We start from the raw sequence: 23,006 nt of genomic DNA, 5'->3' as shown, positions 1-23,006 counted from the left end.
AAAATCTCAAATAAATTAAAGATCTTTTGTATTGTGATTTTAAATATGCTGTCATATATATTGAAAATCGAAGATTTCGAATATCTTATAACATCCTCGATATAATATGTGGTTGATTAAATATTGAATATACTGTGATTATTCCCTTCCATGCAATTCGTTCATACTACATACACTAGGGACAACAAAGAAAAATAAAATGTCAGATCAAAATTCAAGATTCTAAATTCTAAATCATTACTTTCGAAACTGCTAAAACTTCATCACATAGCTACTCCAAAGTGTCCCTCTATATGGTCTGGATTATTTTCGTGCATTTAAAACATGGATTGAATTTTTGGTAGTGTGGCACGACGTCGACGGAACGGACCTGCGTCTGCTTACGATACTGTTCAACATGAATCCGAATGGATGCTATTCAACAACTTCAAACATTTCAGGAGCTCAAATTTTCAACCTTCTATTATCATCTCAAAACGAATCAATGTCAATTAGGAAACTTTGCCAACTCCAAGTTATTAAACTAATAAAAATTACTTATGTTATTCCTTCACTGTCATCGACAATCATCGCATACCCCTAGATATTGAATCCACCAGCAAGAAGCATAACTCCATTTGGATCATACTTTGACTGAATTTCTCTTAACCGCGCTGCATTCGTTGGCCCATAAAGCTGAGCACCGCCATAAGTGCTCAAAGCGTAGTTCGGATATGCATATTGATCTTCGGAAAAGATACCTTCCCTTTTAGCCACCTCAGTTAGATGATCTATGCTCTGTTGCATAACCCCTCTCCAAAATGCATCTTGGCTCTGCAACGTCCAAGCAAAATAGAGATTTAATGGCAGTGGAGAGTTCGCGTGGGGAAACGCAGAATCGGTAGCGTATCTGCCGTAGTCGGTAAAAGGCTCAACATCATAAGAGAGGAACGTTCCGCCATGAAGGATAGCGAGAGCTCCGTAAAAGCTAGATTCGTTATAGACTGCTTGCATAAACCCGACTGTCAGGCTGGTAGTCATCATGGTATGAAAGGCTCCTCTATGTCCGGCTTGAAGATTGGACGGAGTGGCTTTAGCAAATGATGCGAAAGATTGAGATTCGACATTAGATATCAGTGGGATGGCGCCAACATTGTTAAAAGGATCGAATGCTGAAGGTCGAGTTGGGCCATCGTAGAATGAAATAAGGATAGCACCAGGGACCAAACCACCATTGATGGTGAGAATTACCTGAGCTTTATCATCTGTATTCTCTTGTTGAAATGTATTTGTGGCGTTGATAAGACCAGGTATCGCATCAATCCCATATATCTGAATACCACCGTATACCGTGTTCTGCTGTGGAACTGTGTTGAGAACAATACTCGTGACAATTCCGAATCGATTCAAACCACCTTTAAGGGCAAAGAAGAGATCGGGATTCGAAGAATCAACTTTGGTTATGGTGCCATTAGGAAGAACAAGATTGAAGGAGACAACCGTGTCGCAAGTAAGACCGTATTGATCTGTCAACCAGGAATAACCCCCTCCAAGACTAAAGCCGCCGACACCAGGACCAATAACACGTCCCCCAACAACATTAACACCCGTTCCGTCGAGGGCTGAGTAAACATCAGTCCAAAGCTATTTATTTGTCAATATTTATGAGCACAAGCAGAGCCTTAATAGAATAACATACGTTTCCGGTACCTAACTCCACTGTACTTAGGTCCTCAGAAAGTGTAACCTGAGTCAGTCTCGCTAGAGAGATGAAGACTCCAGGAGTACTAGAGAACCCAGGATTGGACGCATGCCCACCAGATTTGATTCCCCAGGGAACCCTTCTAGATCCTACAATCTTAATGACAGTAGAAACATCTGCATCGCTAGCAACTTCAACGACGCACATTGGTGTCTGTGTCTATATGGAAAACATCATCAGCATTCGTAACCCCTTAGCTCCGGTTCTTCTCACTCCCTTCAATTAGAAGAAGACAAAAAAGTTCTTTTGGAAAGAATAAGTTGGCCAAAACATACACTGGATGTCATATAATGCTCAATATCTCTCTTAAAATTAGGTTCCAAACTCAAGGGGAGGTAGACCTTCCCGGTAATGTTTCCGCTGATTTGCTGACAAACATCATTGCCTGATAACGTCTGTCTGTCCGAGAGAACAGCAGCAGAAGCTATTGTGAATAGCAGATGAAAGATTATAGACAGCATGGTGATAGATCTGAAATCAATTGACCAAAGAACTAGCCACCTTCCATTGTGAGTGAGAAATGCAATCTATATGTACAAAGTAGAATTGCATTTGACCCACGACCAGCACTTGCTTGAAAAGCCATGCCAATAACTTTGGCCAGCTACAGTGATGATCATCATTCTATAGGCCAGCTGAGTTGAACCGTGCAGGGTGACATTCCAACAAACACCTAAGACATTGACATGATCAATGTCATCCCATCCCACTCATCCCTTTCGTTGCAGAATGGGGTTTTTTCTTCAACGCTTGTAAGATATTGCCTGGGCGGAAATGAAATCAGGGTTAATACGGCTCCAAGTTGAATGTGGTATAGCTTCAAGTGACCTATTGGCCGAATGCCAAACCCCTACAATCGAGCTAGTATTGATTATACTTTAAGGTTGTGTTTCGGGTTGAAGGATACCAAAAAGGGATACGGATATAGAGGCATTTTCAATTGATGATGGCATCGGCGTTTTTCCAAGCCTCTCAAAAGGGATCCTTTCAACGTGGCGGAAACAATACAGTCACCTCCGGACAGCCCAAAAACTGGGTTATCACAGTCTGATGTCCAATTCAAACTTGGACAATGGAGTAGAATCAGCTTGTGGCTTTTTTGATTTGGACGTTGAAGCATTGAGGTGGTATCATCTGATCGTGCTCATAATGAGTTTGGATACTGGGAGCGGGCCGCCTGTAAGCTTTTCTTGGCTTCATTGAAGTGGCCTAGGAAGGAAAATCTAATTGTATTTCAGGTAGCATCGACGTTGATTGTCTTGTTTTCTCAAGACTAACAGCTAGCTTGGTCATTCCGCTTCAGCGTAGTGTGACAATCAAATGACTGCCGTAATAAGGTTGGCTTAACTTTCTTTAAGCTTGATTACACGTGACTTAATTTCCGCTGCAAGTCACCTGTTTCGGTGTGGATTTACCTCCCTTTGCCGCATCACAATCCTCTCCGAAACTTTAGTCAACGATAAGTCTGTCCCAGATTTTCAAATCATTAATAAAATGATCAAAATCGCCCAAAGGCCGAGGGTCTTTCACCGCCTGAGTGCGGTCTGCTAATAGTAACCAACTCAGTTCAAAGTATAAGGGGAACGTGGCCGCCCATCTGCACAATGCAAGTTCTGCACAAGACTCATATCTCGTGTGCCCTTTAATGGTGTTTGGAGGCTGGATACTGAGAACATCCATTCACGTGTCTAATTATACATCAGCGACGGCAGAGCTTGAATATGAAGTTCTCATATAAATCTGCCGACATGTACCTCTGCGTTCTATTTTCCATGCTATCCCAATCTTTCAATTGCTGCTACACTTCTGTTCATTTTTTCAATTTTCTCAATTGCAGTTTTATGTACAAATTGTCAATATGAGGTTCGTTCTCGCGGCCAATTGGTACATTTTGCTTTGGGCTACTACCACAGTTGCAGTCCCAACCAGTGATCAACTTTTGCAGCGTGCAGTTCCAATACCTCCCACAGATGATCCCTTCTATGTACCACCAACAGCGCTCGAAAACTCTCAGCCGGGTACGATCTTGCGCAGCAGATCAATAAACGATCTTTCGATTGGAGGTGTCGTGCCATTCCAAGCTGAGGCCGCATATCAACTTCTCTATAGAACGACAGATAGCTTGGGGGATGCATCAGCAGCGGTCACAACAATCATTGTGCCAAAAAATGCGAATTCATCGAGGCTGCTATCCTACCAAATGGCGACAGATGCTGCGTGGCCAAATTGTGCACCATCTTATATATTACAGTTGGGGTCAAGTTTAAAAAATGGGGGCTCTGGTGCGGCTGAGACCTTGCTGGTCATTGCTGCTCTCAATCAAGGGTGGATAGTCAATCTTCCTGATTACGAAGGTCTTGAATCAGCTTTCACTTCCGGTATACAAGCTGGTCAAGCGACTCTTGATTCTGTTCGTGCGGCTCTGTCATCTGGGGATTTGACTAGCATTTCATCTCAAGCCGAGTATCAAATGTGGGGCTATTCTGGCGGATCTCTGGCTTCTGAATGGGCTGCAGAACTTCAACCTTCGTACGCGCCAGAGCTTAACTTCAAGGGAACTGCTTTGGGTGGCCTCGTACCGAATATTACATCTGTGATGCTCTCTTCTAACAAAGGTCTCTTCACCGGTTTGATTCCTGCTGGAGTTATCGGTCTCACCAATGGCTACCCAGTATTGAAAGAATATCTCCATAAAAACCTTGTTCCGTCAACGGCTTCCAAGTTTTACAAAGCATCAACTCAATGTTTAGGTAGCAATATCGCAAGTTTTCTTGGTCAAGATATAGGCCTATATCTCGATCATGGACTATCAACCCTGTTCACCAGTATCGCAAAGGATGTCCTGGCAATTACCGGACAAATGGGTTTATATGGGACCCCGAAGATGCCGATATTCTTGTACAAAGCGATTAGTGATGAGGTTTCGGTAGTCGGAGATACAGATGCCGTTGTCAGCAAGCTTTGCTCTCAAGGGGCTAACATCAATTATGCTCGTGATATGTTTGGGGGCCATGCTACCGAAGCAATCACTGGCGCTGGTGATGCGTTTACGTTTTTAATCGATAGGTTTAATGGCGTTCCTACCACATCGGGATGCACTACAAATAATGTCTGGACTGTCACTTTTAATCCTAGGGCTATTACAGCACTGGGACCTGCGGTTGCTTCTGCATTGTTAGCGTTGCTGCAAGTCCCTGTTGGCCCGTCTGATATGTTTTGAGATTTAATAGAGACATTATCGGTCCTAGGGTATTGGATCGATGTGATGTATATATGTTTTGTAGAGGGGGCACAATGGCGTTTTGATGTTAAGATATTCACAATGACAAGGGAAGATTGCATTACTAAGAGATCACAGCGGAGTTGTTCAGATGACTGTTTGAATTTATTTAAGTTTCAAGTTTGTACAAATGAATATAATGCCATATTCCAGGCCTCTGTCATGCGCCCTATCGATATATTGAACGCCAAATAAATGCACACATGAGTTGGGTATCAATATATCGTCCGATGTTCCAAACCATCTGTCCCGTGAATTCCCATCTCGTTGTACTCCCGTTTCCCAAATATCAAAAATACTCCTCTCTCACATCATAGACTTCGGCGTGCATTTCCTTCTCCGTCGCCTGAGCCCCATCAATCCAGCGATAAAATTCGATAACCAGCCCCTGATAAGTATTGAGATAACCACGATCTCATCTACCTCTCAAACTATGTCTCTTATGCTTCTTCTCTTTCTTCTCAGCCAACATGGTAACTTCCTCATAATAAGGATATCCAACCCTAATCGGAGGTCTTATTTCTGGCTCTTGCATGGCCTGTTCTCGGTATTTATGGGAATCGTTTAAGGAGAGTGAATGACGGCCCAAGAACTTTCGCGGCGATGAAGGAGATCGAGTGGATTGTGAGCGTGAAATTGATGGAGATGAGGTGGATGAGGTAGATGTTGAAGTGTTCGAATGTTCAGAGTTGGTCCTTGAGTTTCGTTTGTATGAACATCGAGAAGTTGAATCTTGTCTCGACTCATGGCCATGATGATGTGAATGTGTGTTTCCCATTGCGACAAATACGATTCACCTCTTGATGTAAAAAGTTGTGGTATCTTGCGATTATTTCAATGTGACAAGCATGTGATTAAGCTTTCTTTGAACCAATCTTTCGGGTGGGAGCACCCTGATACATATATTATATAAAGACAGGCCACTGACTCACCGTACCATCTACCAGGGCGGAAACATGGAATCCAATCCTTCTGCGGAATTCCATTGTAGCCTAAGTATCCAAAGGGTCAAGACTCGAGACTCAATAGAAACTTACCACGAGAACAAAGTTAAAAAATATAGCAAAATCCCCGATCTGGATTCACGTCAATTTTCTTTACGTGCGTGATTACGGATCGGCATAAGGCTGAGTCCGAGTCCCGTGTCCGTCGTACGTAGATCAGGTTTTTCAACAAGCATTCTTGCATGGACCTGGAAGGGTTTCTGATGCTCATTGGCTGGTGTAGAGACGCAAGAGACGCTAGAAGAGTCAACATCAAGAACCATCGAATAAACAACTTGGTTTTTTTTACGAGCATTTAAACGGAGAATAGGAGGACGTTTCGTCCTCCGCCCCCCAAATGCTGTAACGTGAATTTGACGCCGAGTTTTGACTTTCGACTGTTCGTGACGTTTTAATGGTTTGATCTGGGGACGGTGGCTCAGCTGCTCAGATATGGGGGAACTTGTCATGCCACGATGCAATGCCACGAGATCGCCATGCGCCCAGAAACCATCTGATGTGCAGGCACATTTAGGAATGTTTTCCCTCTGTCGTGTCGTCTTGGTGTTGGCAATCCAGAATTGACGGGCTTTACATTCGGACGATTCCAAGTTCCGTCTAAATTCCCGAGCGGTCGAAAAATGCCAAGAATGGTAAATCCCGTTCCCATGTCCTTAAGGATGATAAATTTTCGGGAATGTGATCATGATTAGATAAGGCAGAAGGTAAAATTTCAAAGGGGCAGTCTCGAATTACGGCCGCGAGTTAACACTTGTCGGATACGAAGATCACCGGTGGATGTATGTGGGTGAGTTATGTAAGCACGGATCAGGAGCAATGCCATATTCCGAAAATCCGGGCATGAGATGCTTGCATGTATGTATGAATGTATGTGTGTATGTGTGTACCTAGTCTTTAAAGTTGATAAACATGACTCTGTAAACCAAGTGCCGTGTATCGTGTTATAAGGCTGAGACCTGCTTCGTGTTCGCTTTTATGCTGCCCAGACAGACCATGTTTTATCTTGAATATTGCCGAAGACGAATACATTAACTAGTGATGGTGAGAAACGAAAGAGTTCAGATGAATTCTATCTCCCCTCTGTGATAGATCGATTTCTTAACAAATCGCATCGGATTATAGACGCGGGTGAGTCTTGGTTAGAAACTAAGATACTCACGTTCACAAACTAAATCTTTGTATCATGATTTATTATGTGGTAGGCTTTGCGCCCGCTATGGCCGTTTGTACATCTAGAATCAGATTCGAATGTTGATGTATATGCATCATCCCTGGTTGGGTACACAGCACTTTACCTCGGCCATGTGGAATGGATGGATTGACAGTAGGAGTTTCCTGTCCTTAATAGTATTCCAATTCTGGAACCGCCTCCTGTTTTGAAAGTTTTAGCTTATTGGAACTTGCAAGAGCTACACCATCGATATCATAACGAAAAGGACGGACCGTCTCAAGGAATTGCATATTATTGCAAGACAGGTCCTTGAGTCAAAACTTAGAGTCAATATACCTGTAGGTAAGAGCAAACAAGCGACAAAAACAGGAAAGATGAGTTGCCCTGTCACTCAATCTTATCATTCTCGGAGCACGATTGTTGGGGTTCCCTGATTTGCGCAAGCGAGTATTCGTCTGAAGCATCTACGCATTCTTGACTACAATATTATGGACAAACCTTTCAGCTGTGGCACACATTATCCAACAGATTGCTATCTCAAGCTTATTCGCAATCGGCAGAAGCGTAAGAATAAGAGCAGGAGCATTTTGTGAGTGCTCTTCTTCCTACATGTTTTCCTCGATTCTGGCATAGAATATCTTCCAAAGAGTGACTGCTTGCTCGAAAGGAGGAGAATCGCCAGCCATTATTATCACAGCTTCACGACAGCGGGAGTTTGTGTTAAAAGAGACTATATTATGGAATCGATATAGACAGTGGGACCAAAAAGTATTTCGGTTGGAATTTGCATTTCAAATGCAACGTGCCACAACACCAATACGGACTGTCACATCCCGTGCTATCTTAATGGCGGTACCATTTCGACCATTAACTTTCTCATCACCATCACCAAATTTGTGATCGCTAAAGTCGTCGGAGTAACCCAAGTCAAGTTGTGAAAGGTTGCACTGGATTTGAAATGTCATTACATGAATGTTACACACTTCTAGAAGATCAATACCAGCCGCTTGAAACTTTCTGGGAAGGTATACTGGATAATGTTATCAAGAAAATTGTCGAGCACTCCAGTGAAAGACATGGCAGCGTTGGACAGAGTAGTTATAAGACTCAAATGATCGATGCAATCCGTCTCGGATCGACTATGAATATACGTTATGTGCTGGAAAGGTCCTTGCCATCACTTTTGGCATCAGAAACCAAATTTGTGGACGCGAATGCTCGAACGCCTCATGGCACTTCTTTGTTTTGTTTTGGGAATGGCTCTAGTCTTCTAATTGAGAAATCAGCAATCCAATTTGGTTCTAACGATCAAATCCGAATATACTTATTCGGCCTGAATTCCACTTGTCAGATGAATCGAAGACTCAAGAGGGGGAGAAACAAAGCAATTCTAAGAGATCGTTTAAATCTGTCTCGCGGAATCTGAACATCAAAACAGACGGCCTTTGAGCTTTCAAAGGATTGCTTCAATTCTGCATCAAATTGCGATATCACAGAATATTCCAAGCAAAAAGTAAGACTAATTGATTGTCAAATCTGAATTAGGATATTTAAAAATGGTGTGTCGATACCGAGGATTTGGGACTGACCTTGGAGAGAGATTTGATTGGGCAATTCAAACACATCTTTGGTATTTGGCCGTACTTTACCCAACCGACCCTGTAAGTTTTATCCCTAACAAGATTACGTCCGCAATCAATTCTTCGATTGTTCACATTTTCTGGGGCATTTCTTCAGATGTTCTAGTTGTTTTTGGCACTATTCTCCTCTGTATCATTATCTCGGCTTGACTTTAATGGCAGCATTTAAAAAAAATAAAAAAATATGTCGAGATGGAACAAGATCGACGAAGCTACTGTACATACTCAAATCGCCAGGAACTGCATCGGTTAGCAACCGAAGCTACTTGTTGGACTATCAAAAGCTTCCAAGCGACGGAGTACGACAATTGTATTGTGTTATCGATGTTCCACTAGTATTTTATGGTCCTGCAGATACTAGGATACAAATCTATGTATGCAGGCAAGTGCCAACAAAATAAGATCATATTGAGCACAATAGTGGTTGTAACCGACATATATATATGAACTACATTCCTCCCAGAATCTAGTAAAGTCAATCGTCAACAACCCTCGAGAAAGTGATCGAAAAATGGGGATTCTTTCGACTTCAGTATTATTGATTCTAGCTTTCACAATATGGTATCTATCTGCTCTCCCAAGTAATTACCGTGCGGCGAAAAATTCCGGCTTGCCTATCAGATTTGGTTTATGGGGTTCGGCAAATCCATTATGGTTAGTGGTTGCCCTACTGTTGTTGTCACCTCATCTCCTCAAACATAATCAATTACAGGCTTATCATTTGTACAATTGTCGGATATTCGAATCTTTCGAGAGTTTTTCCTCAATTCATCTTCGATAGAATTAAGATAACAATCCCCGCATGGGAACATTATTGCAAGCATTTTGTCCATGAAAAATGGGGTACTACGTTTATTCTTGTTACACCTGGGAGAAACACAGTCTTTGTTGGAGACGCCGAAGTAGCTGAGGAGGCTTTAACAAGAAGAAAAGATTTTGGGAAAAATGAAATTGCTCTCCGTGAGTGTTGTCTCTTATCTCTATTGAGTAAATACAGAGGCTAACTTGGGTGTAGGCGTCATGGATGTTTGGGGACCAAACATAAGTGCTTCAGAAGGAGAAGATTGGCAGAGACATCGAAGAATTGTAGCGCCTGCTTTGAATGAGCGAATCATGAAGGAAGTTTGGAATGAATCTCTAACACAGACTCAAGATATGATTTCCACGTTGTCAAAGTCAACTATGAAGAATGAATCAAGCTCGACCAACGTCACATTTGAAGGCTTGAGGACTATCACTATCAATGTGATCACATTCGTTTGCTTTGGCACCCGTCAATCTTGGGGGGAAGCTGTGAACGCCAAAACACCCCCTGAAGGATTTGAAACTACATTCATATCGTGTTTACTGACTATTGTACACAACCTGTTTGCTACGGTATTCATACCTACGAAATACTTGACTTCAAAGTATATGCCGGCTGCAGTACAGAAAATGGGTATTTCTAAGGCCGAGTTTCCCCTTCACTTGAATCAAAGTATAGCCGAAGAAAGACGTTCTCCAAGTTCTCGCAATTCTCTCCTAAATTCTCTGGTGAAAATTGCCGATCAGAGTACGGGTTCTTTACGTTCAAAGACGTCGAAATATCTATCAAATGAAGACGTTACTGGAAATTTATTTGCTATGGTAAGTTCAGAACTAGTTCATTTGAGAATCGCCCGGAACAGTTCTAACCAAATACAGACCGTCGGTGGATTCGATACTACAGCGAACACCCTCTCGTATGCTCTCATGTGTTTAGCACTCTATCCAGAATTGCAAAGTTGGGTCATCGCCGAGATCGATGAAGTCGAAAAGTTGCATCCTGACTCCGAGTACTCTACCACCTTTCCTCTCCTTACTCGCTCTCTAGCAATGATGGTATGTATCATTCCCCAGTCTCATTTTGAATCCAAATACTCTAGATACCTAGAATTAACTCCATATTTTCCTGGAACTAGTACGAAACACTCCGTCTATACACTTTAGTTCCTACCATAGCTCGCAGAACAACACAAGCACAAACCATCAAAAATATCAACTTTGCCCCCGAAACAGAAGTCCTACTCAACACTACCGTAATTCACACTTTACCCTCAATATGGGGTACAGATTCATTAGATTACCGGCCCTCGCGCTGGATCGAAACTTCTCCCACGTCAAAGAAAGAAACTCTTCGAGAACCTCCCAAAGGCACATTTCTTGCTTGGTCCCATGGACCCCGCTATTGCCCGGGTATGAAAATGTCCCAAGTAGAATTTGTCGGCGTGCTATACGAAATATTCCGCAAGTGGAATATTGAGATTGTGAGGAGAGATGGCGAGACAGAGGAGGATGCGAGGAGGAGGTTAATGGAAATCTTGGAGGATAGTTCGCCGAAATTGACGTTGCAGGTTAATAGGCCGCAGGATGTAGTCTTTAAGTATCTGAGAAGAAAGTAGGTATCACGAAATATATGTCTCTATTCCCAGTTTTGTTTTTGATTGCAGCCTTAGTCTACGCAGGGCTTGACTGTACTCCATCGGAATATGCGATGGAGAAAGTTGTGTACTACACAAACTATTCGACTCGCTTTGCAGTCGACTGGTGATACAATGAATACCACAGATTGTCAAGGCAATGAATTATTGTTGAGAGCAGTCACGTCATCTGGAACAACCGCTACATCCAACTTCTGATCTCGTTGCCAAGATGATTACTAGCCATAACACCTGTGATTGAATAATGAAAAGATAGATTCTGATACTAAACAATTGGAGAATGAATTTGTTAAAGATTTCGAAAGTTGAGAAGTCCATATACCCACTGGTGTACGTCTAGCGTGCACCAGGGAAGTATTTGTTATTGTTGTTGTCTATTTCCCTAGCAAATGCGATTCGGAAAATGATTCTTTTGGCCTTGTTAGATCAAAGAATATAAAGATAGTTTCGAGAAGACTCAAAGGTTCATTCAATCCTTTCGAATGGATGGTGCTTTCCCTGCTGAGCACGAGCGAGATACATACACGTGATTGCCTGACTGGGACGTGGTTGCGACAGTCACCGATGAGTACGCGACGCGACGAGACCCGGGACCACCAATGTTCTCCTTGCATAAGTCAGTCTTGATTGACAAGTTAAAGTGCCTAACCTGGCCCCATCACTACGTTAAGCTCATATAGGATGGGTATACCAGAGTAAGCTACCTAGGTATGTTTTGCGATGGCTCACCAACCCTCACTAACATTCTTTCTTCAGACTCTGGCAGCTTTTTGACAAAGCTGAAATCGGAGAGAATATCTCCACTGCTGCGTTTGCTGCCCAACATTTTGAGAGGGAAAGAAGGCCCCTTCGAATTGCAGTGGATGTTTCCATCTGGAAGTTCAAGTGTTATTTAGATAAAAAGGAAGTGGAAGCCATTCGTAGAAGTACATCTTCCTTCGCCTATGCTGATTCAAACATCGGTGTCCTCCGCTAACATTAAGTTTGTCTCAAGAGGTCCCACCTGCGAATCCAAACGAGAAGAACATTCTCTACAAGATTTTGAAACTTCTGAAACTGAACATCCAACTGATTTTTGTCGCGGATGGTAGTCATCGACCAAAAGAGAAATATGGTGGTCAATCGCCATGGTACAAATATCTTTCCCAGGACGATAGACTCCTCAAAAAGATGGCCACTTCCCTAGGCGTAATATGGCATGAAGCACCCGGTGAAGCCGAGGCGGAGTGTGCAGCTTTGCAAAGCCGTGGGGTGGTAGATGCCATTTGGACAGAAGATTCGGATGCTTTCATGTTCGGGTGTACATCTCTAATACGTTTCTGCCATGTTAAAAAACCCAAGGTGAAGAGGCCTGGAAACAATCAAGACTGGGTCAACGAATCTGATGAGACAAGGCGTGAGGTCGACCTCGATAACATTATCATTTACCGAGCAGATAAAATACAAGAGCAATTCCCAGGCTTGACTCGAGATGGTCTCGTATTGTTCGCGGTCTTAAAGGGGGGCGATTACAGTAAAGACGGTAAAAGTCTCACAAATTGTGGTGCTTCTCTGGCGTTACAAATAGCGACTGCGAAAGAAGGCTTTGGCAAAGACCTTTGCAACGTATCACACGCAGATTTCTCAATTTGGAGGAACAGTCTTCGGGAACATCTCACAAGCATCAACAAAAGAATCGACGTACCAGATAACTTTCCAGACCCTCGCATTGTTGGCCTTTACAACAAGCCTTTAGTCTCGTCCGAGAAAATTACGAGCGACATTGGAAAGTTTTGGAACCCCTCTTTTGATGAGATGGAGTTACAAAGATTCATCGCTCCGATATTCAATTTTTGGGTAGCTGAATACATCAAGTATATCTTACCTATCCTTCTCGTCCGTTCTCTCGCCTCTACACAGCCAGGACAGGAAGCGAGTAACAACTGCTATAAACTTAATGTCATTACCAAGAAGAAATCGCCTGTTCTACAGAAGAATGTAGAGGTGCTAATATCTGCAGTAACACTCATGGACTTACAAGCCTGGAGAGATGAATTTACGAATAAAGGTCGAAGCGGGAAAGTAGCACCAGTCACTGAAATGGTCAAGTGTGAGGATTTGCTGGCGTGCATTATTGAACATGGTACCAAACAAGCTCTTCCACCGGCTGCACCATCCTTCGGGCGCAATAAAACTGTGGTATCTCTTGAGACCATTTCCAAAGCCAAAAAACGGGCAGGGTCGCCAGTAGCTCCGATCAACACTTTCTCTTCGCCACATCAACAGCTGCCGCCAAAAAGAGCTAAAATTATATCAGAGCAGATACCAAAACCCCGGCCAACTACTAAAGCTTCTATAGAACCTGCGCCCGCACACTCTGAAGTCTCACATCAAGCTCAAAATATTTCTTCCTCTACCAAAGAGAATACAATGCATAAGTCACCAGAACGGGATAGGAATCCGAGGCATCCTCGGCTGAGAGATACAAATAAATCTTCGGTAACAACCATTGACCTCACTCTCGATGATTCTTCGGACGAGGACAATCAGGTTACCAATACTAATGCTCAATCACACCTTTACCCCAATCTCGTCACAAAACTCACAACTGGGTACCGTTCGTGAAGCTCGACTTAGAAATTTCGGTTCTGATATCTCTAAGCCAGCATCTATGCCAGCGGCTCAAAATTCCATTCACTGCGCATCGCCAAATGCACACGGAGACTCCAAACTCTCACCCCTCGCTAACAAACCTCTTCCTCCGGGTATTAAGGACGATGATTTTGATGGATTCTTCTCTGATTCGTCCATTTGACGACTTTACGACTTGATGATTATAACTTCATTTCGTGTGGCGCAAATTGCTTGAGCGAACAGTATTAGGTGATTTGGTTTTGCTTATACCCTTTTGATTTGGCATTTGATTTAGCATTTGATTTGGCAATCATGGGCTACACATAACTTGTATGATACTTGTAAAGATTCAATGGCGATATCGGCTACGAAGAGTGGCTTTGCAGATTATGTTATATAGGAGAAACATTATCAGGGCAGTAATCGTATATTCTTGGTCATACTTTACTTGAATCATGGATTTGGAAAGAAAAGCAATCCCGACAAGCAAACCCTCCTCTGGATTGTTGCTAGTGAAAAGTTTAGCTCTACTGTATTTATGTTTTATAACCAATCAAATAGAATTGGAAATTCACCGGTCAGTTGTCTCACAATTATTGAAATGGCTTAATATAATTTGTGATAGAAATATTTACATATCAGACAAACTTCGAATAAAGGAATTGGATTTTCCTTTTTTTCCTTCCCATCTCCATGATTCAAACCAATGTTACGCTGTCGCAAAAACCAATCCTACTCATTTGTGAAAACCAACTGAAGTTCTGACTTGACATTCGTATTAATTGAAGTTTGAGCTATTCAAAGACGGGCGACCTCGAATCCCACTTACATACCCCATCGAGCTAGCTCATCCACCCCACCATCTCCCTGTGCACATCTCTTTCTCTCCAAATCCCACAATGGGCATTCCTGGGTAAGTTTTTGTTTGCTTCTTACCGGTCACAATACATGCATCACTAACACACCATGCATGAATCAGACTCTGGGATTTCATCGCCGACTGCAAAGAAATTGTTGATCTTGGCGAATTCGCAACCCAACATTTCGAGCTACACAAAAGACCTTTGAGAATAGCTGTTGATGAGGCAACTTGGAGACATAAGTTGTGTATCAGTAACAAGGCGAAACTTTGTAAAGGTACTTTTTGTGATCACTGTTACAATCATGTGGTTGTAGAATCTGAATCTGATGCTGAACAATCTCAGAATACTCCAATCTCCATCTCAACGAACGAAACCTCGTATCTGTCGTTCTACGGCTCTTGAAACTAAACATCCAGCTGGTCTTCGTAGCAGATGGTCCTCATAAGCCTCATGAGAAATATGGCGCCAAGGGAGCGGGAGTGTGGAAGTATAAAAACGAAGTTTTGCAAAATTGTTTGGGGCTTTTGGGAGTGAGGTGGCATGAGGCGCCTGGGGAGGCAGAAGCAGAATGTGCGGTGTTGCAGGGGAGAGGGGTGGTGGATTGTGTTTGGACGGAGGATGGTGATGCGTTGATGTTTGGGTGTGGGGTTTTGATGAGGTTTTGTTATGGGGATGCGGAGGAGGGAGGGAATGGAGAGAAGAGGGAAAGGGGGAAAGGTGGTGGTGGTGGTGGTGGGTGGACGGTAAAGAGGAGTGGGATGAAAGATTTGGATAAGGTAGTGCTTTATAGAGCGAGCACTATTCAAAGTAAACATCCAGGATTTGATAGGGAGGGCTGGCTACTTTTTGTGTTGTTGAGGGGAGGGGACTATGGGAAGGGATTGCATGGTTGTGGGATATGGAAGGCAAGTAAGGTTGTTGAACTGGGATTTGCAAAGGAACTTTGTGAGGCGATGAAAACATCCGAGGATCTTGAGATTTGGAGAACCAAACTACGGAAACATTTTGTGGGTTCGAATACAGGAGTTAGCGTTCCTTGGGATTTTCCGGAGAAAAGAATCTTAGGTCTCTATCAGTCACCTAGTGTTTCTTCTGTTGAAAGACTAGAAAAATTGGAGGAGAATGTGTGGAGTGGGAGGATCGATGAGGAAAAATTACAGCCTTTCTTGCTGGAAAAGTTTGATTGGGGGATCGATAAATATCTCGACTATATCGTCCCGATCATTCTCGCACAGTCTCTAGCTTCCTTTGACCGGAATGGGGAATCGGGCATTGAAGAGTATAATCTCACATATATGGAGTCTGGATTAATATGTAACGTGTGGTTTTCACTGTACGCTGTGACATCTCTAGGAAAAGAGTGGATGGATAGATGCGTGGAGGAATTAAACAAAAAGCGCCCGAAGAAATGGAAACGCTATGAAATACCATGGGGAAATGGACCGATGGGAGAGGGTAGGGGGTTATTAACATGTGTTGTCAAGCATGCGATGGAACCAGAGACTTCTCCAGTACTTGATACTGAACCCGAATTTGAACAATCCATTTCCAAAAACAGAAGACGATCTTTTTCACCACACAAAATGGTTCTTGAAGACAGGACACGAATAAAAAAACCTCGAGTTTCGATCTCGCCTCCACCGACACCCAAATCTCATGATCGGTTTGTAGTTGCGAAAGAAGAGATCTCGTTTGATATCTCTTGGTATGAAAATTCAGACGATGATTTATTCGTTGAATCTACAGAGAACGTATTAAAGCCGTCGAGACCACCACAGCCCAACTCATCATCCATTGTATTTGACGATCAAGAAACACAGCAGGTCTGTAATGCAAGGCCCAAGATACAATTAGATTCTTCCAAACCTCTCAAATCAACTGGAAACCCCGTGTACAGGATTACATCACCATCACACACACGATATAAACCCCAGCCAACTCCCCATCCTCCAACAAATCTTCTCTCCAACCCCAATGCCAAACACAACGCTATACCTACACCTCTTCCCCCCTGGCCTCACATCACACCCACAAACGAAGAATACTCAAGCACATACCACATCGCCATGGACGAACCGTTAGACTCAGATATAGATTCCGAATTTGAATTCGAATTCCCAGACCTTTCATCTCCTCGAATCAAAATTCCGAATCCTCGTCCCGTCAACTGCCAACCCTCGCACCTACACTCTCAATCTCCTCCTGACCACATCATCTCGAATCCGCAACCGACTCTCCACCCCCTTTCCACCAATATCCACAACGACTTCCCAAACGACTCATTCCCATTCGCCTTCGCCATCGCCATGGACGAACCCCTCGACCTCGATCTCGATCTCGATTCCTCACCCTCACCCTCGCCCTCATCCCATCAACCTCTAGATCCACCTCCACCTCCACCTCCACCTCCACCTCCACCTCCACACCCTAAAACAACATCTCCCATCCCTCCCTCCCCTCCAAATCCCCACCCCAACATCCTCCTCTACCCCTCTCACCCCACAGGTCCCTATCAAGAACTCGATCTTTCACTTTTTTTCTCCTCTTCCTCTTCCTTTTCCTCTTCCTCTTCGCCTTCGCTTTCTCAATCATAACCCCCACTTCACTCCTATCTAACTCTACATCAAATACATCAAAAATCGATTTTTAACCTCAATCTCAATCTCAATCTCAATCTCCCCCTCCAAATCCTCACACTCACACTCGCAATCACAAATGAAAACAGAACCAGAACCAGAATCAGGATCAAAAATTGTTTTTTTCTGAAATCTTTTCTTCCAGATCTTTTTCGATTATGGGATTGGTTTATTCTTGATTACTTGGATGATTGATCGATCGATCGATTAATTAGATGATGGGGCGTTAGGTGTTTATTAGTGTTGGATACTAGGTGTTGGATATTGGGTATTGAATATTAGATATTAAATGTTAGACATTAGCGAGATAATATATATTATACATCTGGAATCATATACCTCATCTAATGAGAATATCTAAGATCATGGAAAGATACAACAGATCAAAGTTAACTCCACAAGCCATTTAATCGAAATCAAATTCCCGTTCTATCTTTCCTGATATTCGGTTAAAATTCAAGTCAAGATCACTAACACATCACGCTCACACCACAAGACGTCAAAAATGAATGTTAATAATCTTTCTGATTTTATTATTACATATATATCTGATATGTATCTGTAATATATCCATCATCATCGAAAAGCCAAGCCAAGCCAGCCAGCTAGGTAGGCAAGTTCCCGGTTTCATCCAAGGAAAAACCATCATCATAGCCACTTGCTTGCTTCCTTCCCCCCACCCACCGTCTGATTTCTGTGTATAAAGAGTTGAGATTTATATTTTGGCGCATGCATATCCGTGTCCTTTACACCATGCATTCATATATTCCATTCCATTCCCTCACCTCCAAAACGCCATGCTGCCAGTAGCTAGAAAACACTAAATTCCACCCCATATCCTCAAAAACGCCATTATCCTATTCTCGACATCGTAGAGTTCTTGAATTAGAACTCTACAATCTCAAAAGAATTTGGATATTTTATTATCTAATAAAACGAACATAAGAAAAGATCCTAAGTCTGACCAGCCAGCTGAAGTAGAATGCAAGTATACAAGCAAGCAAGCTCAACTGCTAATCGAGACCTCGATACCCATAATCCACCATCATCATTTGGATGTGCCATTGCACGGGTATCATAACATACTTGAACAAAAGAAAAAAGGTATTGTGAAGGGCAAAATAGAGACAGCCGAGAGACTTGAATCGAAGAACTCGAATCAAAAATAGACTGAAGTGTCGAAATTAAGTCAATATGATCACGTTAAACTTAAGAAGTTTCGGCATGACCACCACCAAGCAACTCCAGGATCTTGTTAGAAACGGCTCCAGGGTATCCTCTGCTAAGCATTTCCTGGACAACATCCTTGGCGCTTTCTCTATCCTCAACCGCAAGATAAGCTCTAGTCATTGCTTCGTATGTACTTGGCTCTCTCTTTTCTCTTCCAACGGTTGCAAATATCGATTTGCTCTTTTCAATATTGCGCTCATTGGCCCAACCATGAATAAGAGTATTGGCAATATATGGAGTCATCGCGACACCTTTAGCAGACATTTCGGCGAGGACGGATTCGGTATCAGCGACGTTGTGATTAGCGACCATCGATTCAAACAAGGCCTGGTAGAGACATGCTTGAGGACGAATAGAGGAGTCAGCCATAACAGAATCGAAAACCTTTCGAGCACCTTCCATATCATGCATAACACAACCCTTAGCGTGGATCAACGAAGAGTAGTGAACAGCTTCTGGCTTCTCGCCATTGCTACGAATGGTGTCGAGAATGGCTTCAGCGGCCGACATATCAACAGGTTCAAGAGTAGCATGAGTATCGACAAGTAACTTGTAAGTATGGTTGGTTGGTTGAATACCCTTGGACTTCATTCGTTCGTAGTATGCGAGAACCTTTGTCTTGTCACGCTTGGTAGTGAGGAAAAATTGCATCAAGCTGTTGTATGGAGCAGGTCTAGCCTTGTAGTTTGGCATAGCTTCCATCTCTTCGAACAATTCCTCGGCAAACTTTTCGTCGCTGACACGGCAAAGAGCATTGACGATTGTACCATAAGTAACACTAGTTGGGCGAATCCCAAGAGCGCGCATCTCAGCAAAGTAAAAGAGACAATCATCAATACGACGAGCCTTTCCGAGTTTACCAATAAGAGCATTATACAAGAAGGATGAAGGTTCAACGCCTTCAGTCTTGGCACGGTGGAAGATCTTGACGGCTTCTGAAGCTTCATCAAAAGTCTTAGTGGATTCCTTGAGAGTGGTAATGTAAAGACCGAAAGTGTTCGCTGTTGGTGCGGCACCCATGTCGAGAAGCTCTTGATGGTATTGGGCAGCAAGGTTGCGGTTTCCAAGAGTCAGACAAGCACCAACCATAGCATCGAGGATCGAAACCCAACCATATCGAACGATGGGATATTGAACAAGTAAAGGTACATCAGACCGTGCCATACCAAGAATATCATTAATCAAAGGCATTCGTTCCTCGCGAGCAGCAGCAGAAATTAGCTTAGCATAAGTGATGTATCTTGGATGACGACCAGCGCGACGCATATTTCTGAATCTTCCCATGGCATCATTAAGCTTAGATGCTTTGCCACGACCAGCACCTCTCTCAAGTTCATCAGCGATGAGAGCTGAGCCTTTGAAATCGGTAGAAGCGGCATATGGATCAAAAGTATCCTCGAATGTAGGTGGTGCAGCATATACAGCAGGTTGGAAGTTTTGTTGATATATAGCTTCTGCCACTGCTGCGTCGCGAGGATCGACAATACCATGTGACTTCATGAATCGGGCAATAAATTCAACACCCTCTTCAATCTCATCAGCCAGGTGAGAGTTTACATCAATAGCGGAGTCTCTAATTCTTGAAAACATTTGTTCGGATTGTGTGAGACCCTCAAGAACCTGTCCAGAGCCAATCATTGCAACGGCGAACATGGCAGTTGGTTCAATGAAAGCGGACGATACAGGCATTTCAGAGGCAGTGAGTATACCCCAGTATCTCTGGGCTGCAGCGACATCACCACTGCGAACACTCAAAGCCAACAATGCCATGGTTGGCTTGGCAATAGTTGGATCGGGATTGATGTGAGAGAAAGCAGCGACTGCAACAGATCTTTCTCCTTTGTCAGCAGCATGCATCGAGATTGTGCTCATTACCATGGACTTGGTGGTAGGCTGAAGACCTTCAGCCCAGCTAAGAGCATCAGTCAACATGTTGCGCTCAAGAAGACCCTGGACAAAACCTTCATCAATAAGTACATCTCTGAAGGCCTCGACATTTTCTCCGTATCCTTCAACAATTCTGTTGTAAAACTTCATGGCACCTTCCATTTTATCGGAAGTGACGTAAGCTTTAACAACAGAGGCGTAGATTTGTGCGTCTTGACGATCAGTCAATTCAAGTTTGCCACTATCATCTGCGACAGCCAACTCTTTGTACTCATTGTAACATTCGACAGCACTACTCAAATCACCTGATTTCGTAAATCCTTTGATCATGTGTGGGAAAGTAGCAGCCAATGGTACAACCTTGCTAGTCTCCATATGTTCATACAATCGTACCATATCTGGAACACGGCCAGCATCAGCACAGGCAGAAATGAGCTGATGATAAGTCTCTGCCGGGAATGAACGATCTGTGTGGTACGAGATTGATGCATCAAACAACCTGACGGCAAGATCTAGCCTGTCATCTTCGGCAAGGATAGCAAACTCCAATTCATTAGAAGCAAACATAAACTTGCCAGGTTCTTCCATTCCACCAAATCTAATACGTTTCTCTTCCAATGTCTGTTTCAATGAAGTTACAGTCATGGATCGAGAAGCAATCAATTTGATAAGTGTGTTGTACGTCGCAGTGTCTGGCAAAACCTTTCGTCTAAGCATATCAGAATAAACATCAAGTGCCTTTGGAACAACTTGAATCTGATCTGCGGGTAGATGAATAGCGGCATCAAGAAGAGCGTTATATGCAGTTGCCGTTGGTTTGATACCACCGACAAGCATTGCCTCAAAAACTGCAGGAATTTCAGCATGTCTGCCGCTTTCCGCAAGTTTGGTGAGATGTTCGGCATAGCTCAATGATTGAACGTCGGAAGCTGAGGTGGCTGATGCAGCAGAGCTAACAGGCGATCGCGAACGTTCCGATTTCTCGAAGCTAGTCTCGACTGTGAGAGCAGGTGACTGATATGGCGCAATAGGAGGAGTCGGTACACGTGCCGCGACAACACTCAATTCCGCCTCGAATGCAGCTTGGTTCTCTCTCGACTGAATTTCCTTTTCGATCGCCGCATCAATCTTTGCCAAGGCAGCTTCTTCCTCGTCCTCGAAATGAACTTGCTTGATATCATCTACCGCACTAGTACTATAAGACCTCTCAGCCTGCTTAGGGGCATCCTTCGTCGCATCGCTGGCAACCACATTGCTCTTTCCCTCTCCATCTACCTGAATAGAAGCTGGTTTCCATTCGATACATTTAGAGAATTGAGCTTTCTTCTCCTCCTTCGCTAATTCATTTGCCTTCCAGGCATCCGATAATATTTCTAATCCTTCTGGTCTATCCTGCACGACGGTCGTGCCGGTCGAATTGGAGCTTGTGTGAAAAGCATTTTGAAAGGTGTAAGTTGGTAAGTGGCCAAGCTTACTAGTTCGACGTTGTAAGCCTCGACCAGATCGGTTCTGGTTTGCTAAAGCTTGAGGATGAGTTGCGGCAACGACTGATTGAGCGTAACCGTGGGTGACTGATTTTGCAAAACCTTGACGTGCAAGATTCGAATATAGACTGTTGTAGATGGGCATTTAGGGATGGTTTGACCTCTCAGGATTGGTTGAGAGGAGACTATCGAGAAGTTTATGTCAGCTTCCTGCTACTTTAGTATTGGAACTTTCTTCGCCCCAATGCGCGAGAAGGTTATAGTATGACTCAAAGTTTGGATTGTGCGTATTGAAAATGAGAGGCAGAGCAGCCGGAAAACCTACTTGAAATCTCAAAAAGTCCACAGTTGCAGGTTCATTTGACAGCTCTGCCGTCAAACAAACGCGCTGTTTGAGTTTTGGATGGGGGACTTGGGGGAAGGGTAAAGAAAGTGACTTTGATATTCGGATTCAACGAAAGTCCAGGATTCCGACTCTCTTCTGAGTGAGGTTGAAGGGTGGCGTTTCTGAAAGATATAAAAACCAAAACCTAAGGTTGGTTGTGTGTTGTATGTAGATGAATAAGTATTGAATGAGAAGGATGTAAGATGATGAATTATACGAGGAGGTATAACTTTTTCTTCCCACTAAGGTAAGCAAGCCTTCAGGTGAAGTGGATGACGAATTGATTTGATATTGTGCGAAGTCGTCGGTGCCTTCGGATGATCAACTTCACATGCAGGCGGGTGAAGGATGCTTGGACGTAGGGTAGGTTGACCGGACTTCGTATGTCAAAAGACGCAGACGCAAACGAATAAGAGACGGGCGAAATCCAGAGCGAGCATGGAAGGGAATGGAATGGAATGAACTGGATTGGATTGGATTGGATTTGGATAAATTCCCTTTTCTTTTTAATAAGATTTGTATGTTATTACCGCATGCAAAGATTCGGCTCAGGGCTGAAATGGACTTTGGTGCGCACATCAAAAGGCCTTCCACTTCCAGTCTTCCTCAAATT

At 43.3% G+C, this 23,006-nt stretch overlaps 7 protein-coding genes across 8 annotated transcripts; 4 read left to right on the top strand and 3 right to left on the bottom strand.

Moving 5' to 3' along the window:
* Positions 1–502: 502 nt before the first annotated feature.
* BCIN_12g04640 (hypothetical protein) lies at positions 503–2,247 on the bottom strand. Its single transcript, XM_001553872.2, has 3 exons — positions 2,017–2,247; positions 1,679–1,900; positions 503–1,623 (listed from the first exon to the last, which is right to left on the bottom strand). The coding sequence occupies exons 1-3, from the start codon at positions 2,200–2,202 to the stop codon at positions 580–582; spliced, it is 1,452 nt and encodes a 483-aa protein (XP_001553922.2). The 5' UTR covers positions 2,203–2,247; the 3' UTR covers positions 503–579.
* A 1,327-nt stretch (positions 2,248–3,574) lies between these two features.
* BCIN_12g04630 (hypothetical protein) lies at positions 3,575–4,979 on the top strand. Its single transcript, XM_001553873.2, has one exon. The coding sequence runs from the start codon at positions 3,600–3,602 to the stop codon at positions 4,959–4,961; it is 1,362 nt and encodes a 453-aa protein (XP_001553923.2). The 5' UTR covers positions 3,575–3,599; the 3' UTR covers positions 4,962–4,979.
* A 134-nt stretch (positions 4,980–5,113) lies between these two features.
* BCIN_12g04620 (hypothetical protein) lies at positions 5,114–6,023 on the bottom strand. Its single transcript, XM_024696459.1, has one exon. The coding sequence runs from the start codon at positions 5,797–5,799 to the stop codon at positions 5,437–5,439; it is 363 nt and encodes a 120-aa protein (XP_024552269.1). The 5' UTR covers positions 5,800–6,023; the 3' UTR covers positions 5,114–5,436.
* Positions 6,024–9,298: 3,275 nt separating this feature from the next.
* On the top strand, positions 9,299–11,365 carry BCIN_12g04610 (hypothetical protein). Its single transcript, XM_001553875.2, has 5 exons — positions 9,299–9,490; positions 9,549–9,796; positions 9,852–10,462; positions 10,520–10,696; positions 10,777–11,365. Exons 1-5 carry the CDS (start codon positions 9,348–9,350, stop codon positions 11,254–11,256), a joined length of 1,659 nt encoding a protein of 552 aa, XP_001553925.1. The 5' UTR covers positions 9,299–9,347; the 3' UTR covers positions 11,257–11,365.
* Positions 11,366–11,905: 540 nt separating this feature from the next.
* On the top strand, positions 11,906–14,489 carry BCIN_12g04600 (hypothetical protein). The gene is made up of 3 exons (XM_024696458.1): positions 11,906–11,990; positions 12,052–12,221; positions 12,290–14,489. The coding sequence occupies exons 1-3, from the start codon at positions 11,977–11,979 to the stop codon at positions 13,897–13,899; spliced, it is 1,794 nt and encodes a 597-aa protein (XP_024552268.1). The 5' UTR covers positions 11,906–11,976; the 3' UTR covers positions 13,900–14,489.
* Positions 14,490–14,603: 114 nt separating this feature from the next.
* BCIN_12g04590 (hypothetical protein) lies at positions 14,604–17,731 on the top strand. Of its 2 annotated transcripts, XM_024696456.1 has the most exons (3): positions 14,604–14,821; positions 14,888–15,045; positions 15,114–17,731. In XM_024696456.1, the coding sequence occupies exons 1-3, from the start codon at positions 14,808–14,810 to the stop codon at positions 17,363–17,365; spliced, it is 2,424 nt and encodes an 807-aa protein (XP_024552267.1). In that variant the 5' UTR covers positions 14,604–14,807; the 3' UTR covers positions 17,366–17,731. The 2 variants fall into 2 exon arrangements, with proteins under 2 accessions (XP_024552267.1, XP_024552266.1); XM_024696457.1 differs by having other exon boundaries at positions 14,604–15,045.
* Positions 17,732–17,917: 186 nt separating this feature from the next.
* BCIN_12g04580 (hypothetical protein) lies at positions 17,918–22,930 on the bottom strand. The gene is made up of 2 exons (XM_024696455.1): positions 22,334–22,930; positions 17,918–22,193 (listed from the first exon to the last, which is right to left on the bottom strand). Exon 2 carries the CDS (start codon positions 22,151–22,153, stop codon positions 18,617–18,619), a length of 3,537 nt encoding a protein of 1,178 aa, XP_024552265.1. The 5' UTR covers positions 22,154–22,193; positions 22,334–22,930; the 3' UTR covers positions 17,918–18,616.
* Positions 22,931–23,006: the final 76 nt, after the last annotated feature.

Source organism: Botrytis cinerea, chromosome 12 (genome assembly GCF_000143535.2).
Source record: "Botrytis cinerea B05.10 chromosome 12, complete sequence".
NCBI classification, from domain to species: domain Eukaryota; kingdom Fungi; phylum Ascomycota; class Leotiomycetes; order Helotiales; family Sclerotiniaceae; genus Botrytis; species Botrytis cinerea.
The sequence above is the reverse complement of the archived record's forward strand: the minus strand, read 5'-3'. Positions and strand labels throughout refer to the sequence as shown.

What these genes read in the sequence shown, in the direction of transcription:
- BCIN_12g04580 (XM_024696455.1), bottom strand. Translation starts at nt 22,153, where the DNA reads ATGCCCATCTACAACAGTCTATATTCGAATCTTGCACGTCAAGGTTTT.
- BCIN_12g04590 (XM_024696456.1), top strand. An exon ending in CAAGGCGAAACTTTGTAAAG is followed by an intron (nt 15,046 to 15,113) that starts GTACTTTTTGTG and finishes GAACAATCTCAG; the next exon opens with AATACTCCAATCTCCATCTC.
- BCIN_12g04610 (XM_001553875.2), top strand. Translation starts at nt 9,348, where the DNA reads ATGGGGATTCTTTCGACTTCAGTATTATTGATTCTAGCTTTCACAATA. An exon ending in CTGGAAATTTATTTGCTATG is followed by an intron (nt 10,463 to 10,519) that starts GTAAGTTCAGAA and finishes AACCAAATACAG; the next exon opens with ACCGTCGGTGGATTCGATAC. An exon ending in CTCGCTCTCTAGCAATGATG is followed by an intron (nt 10,697 to 10,776) that starts GTATGTATCATT and finishes TCCTGGAACTAG; the next exon opens with TACGAAACACTCCGTCTATA.
- BCIN_12g04620 (XM_024696459.1), bottom strand. Translation starts at nt 5,799, where the DNA reads ATGGGAAACACACATTCACATCATCATGGCCATGAGTCGAGACAAGAT.
- BCIN_12g04640 (XM_001553872.2), bottom strand. Translation starts at nt 2,202, where the DNA reads ATGCTGTCTATAATCTTTCATCTGCTATTCACAATAGCTTCTGCTGCT. An exon ending in AGCATTATATGACATCCAGT is followed by an intron (nt 1,901 to 2,016) that starts GTATGTTTTGGC and finishes TTTTCCATATAG; the next exon opens with ACACAGACACCAATGTGCGT. An exon ending in TGGAGTTAGGTACCGGAAAC is followed by an intron (nt 1,624 to 1,678) that starts GTATGTTATTCT and finishes ACAAATAAATAG; the next exon opens with CTTTGGACTGATGTTTACTC.
- BCIN_12g04600 (XM_024696458.1), top strand. An exon ending in AGTGGAAGCCATTCGTAGAA is followed by an intron (nt 12,222 to 12,289) that starts GTACATCTTCCT and finishes GTTTGTCTCAAG; the next exon opens with AGGTCCCACCTGCGAATCCA.
- BCIN_12g04630 (XM_001553873.2), top strand. Translation starts at nt 3,600, where the DNA reads ATGAGGTTCGTTCTCGCGGCCAATTGGTACATTTTGCTTTGGGCTACT.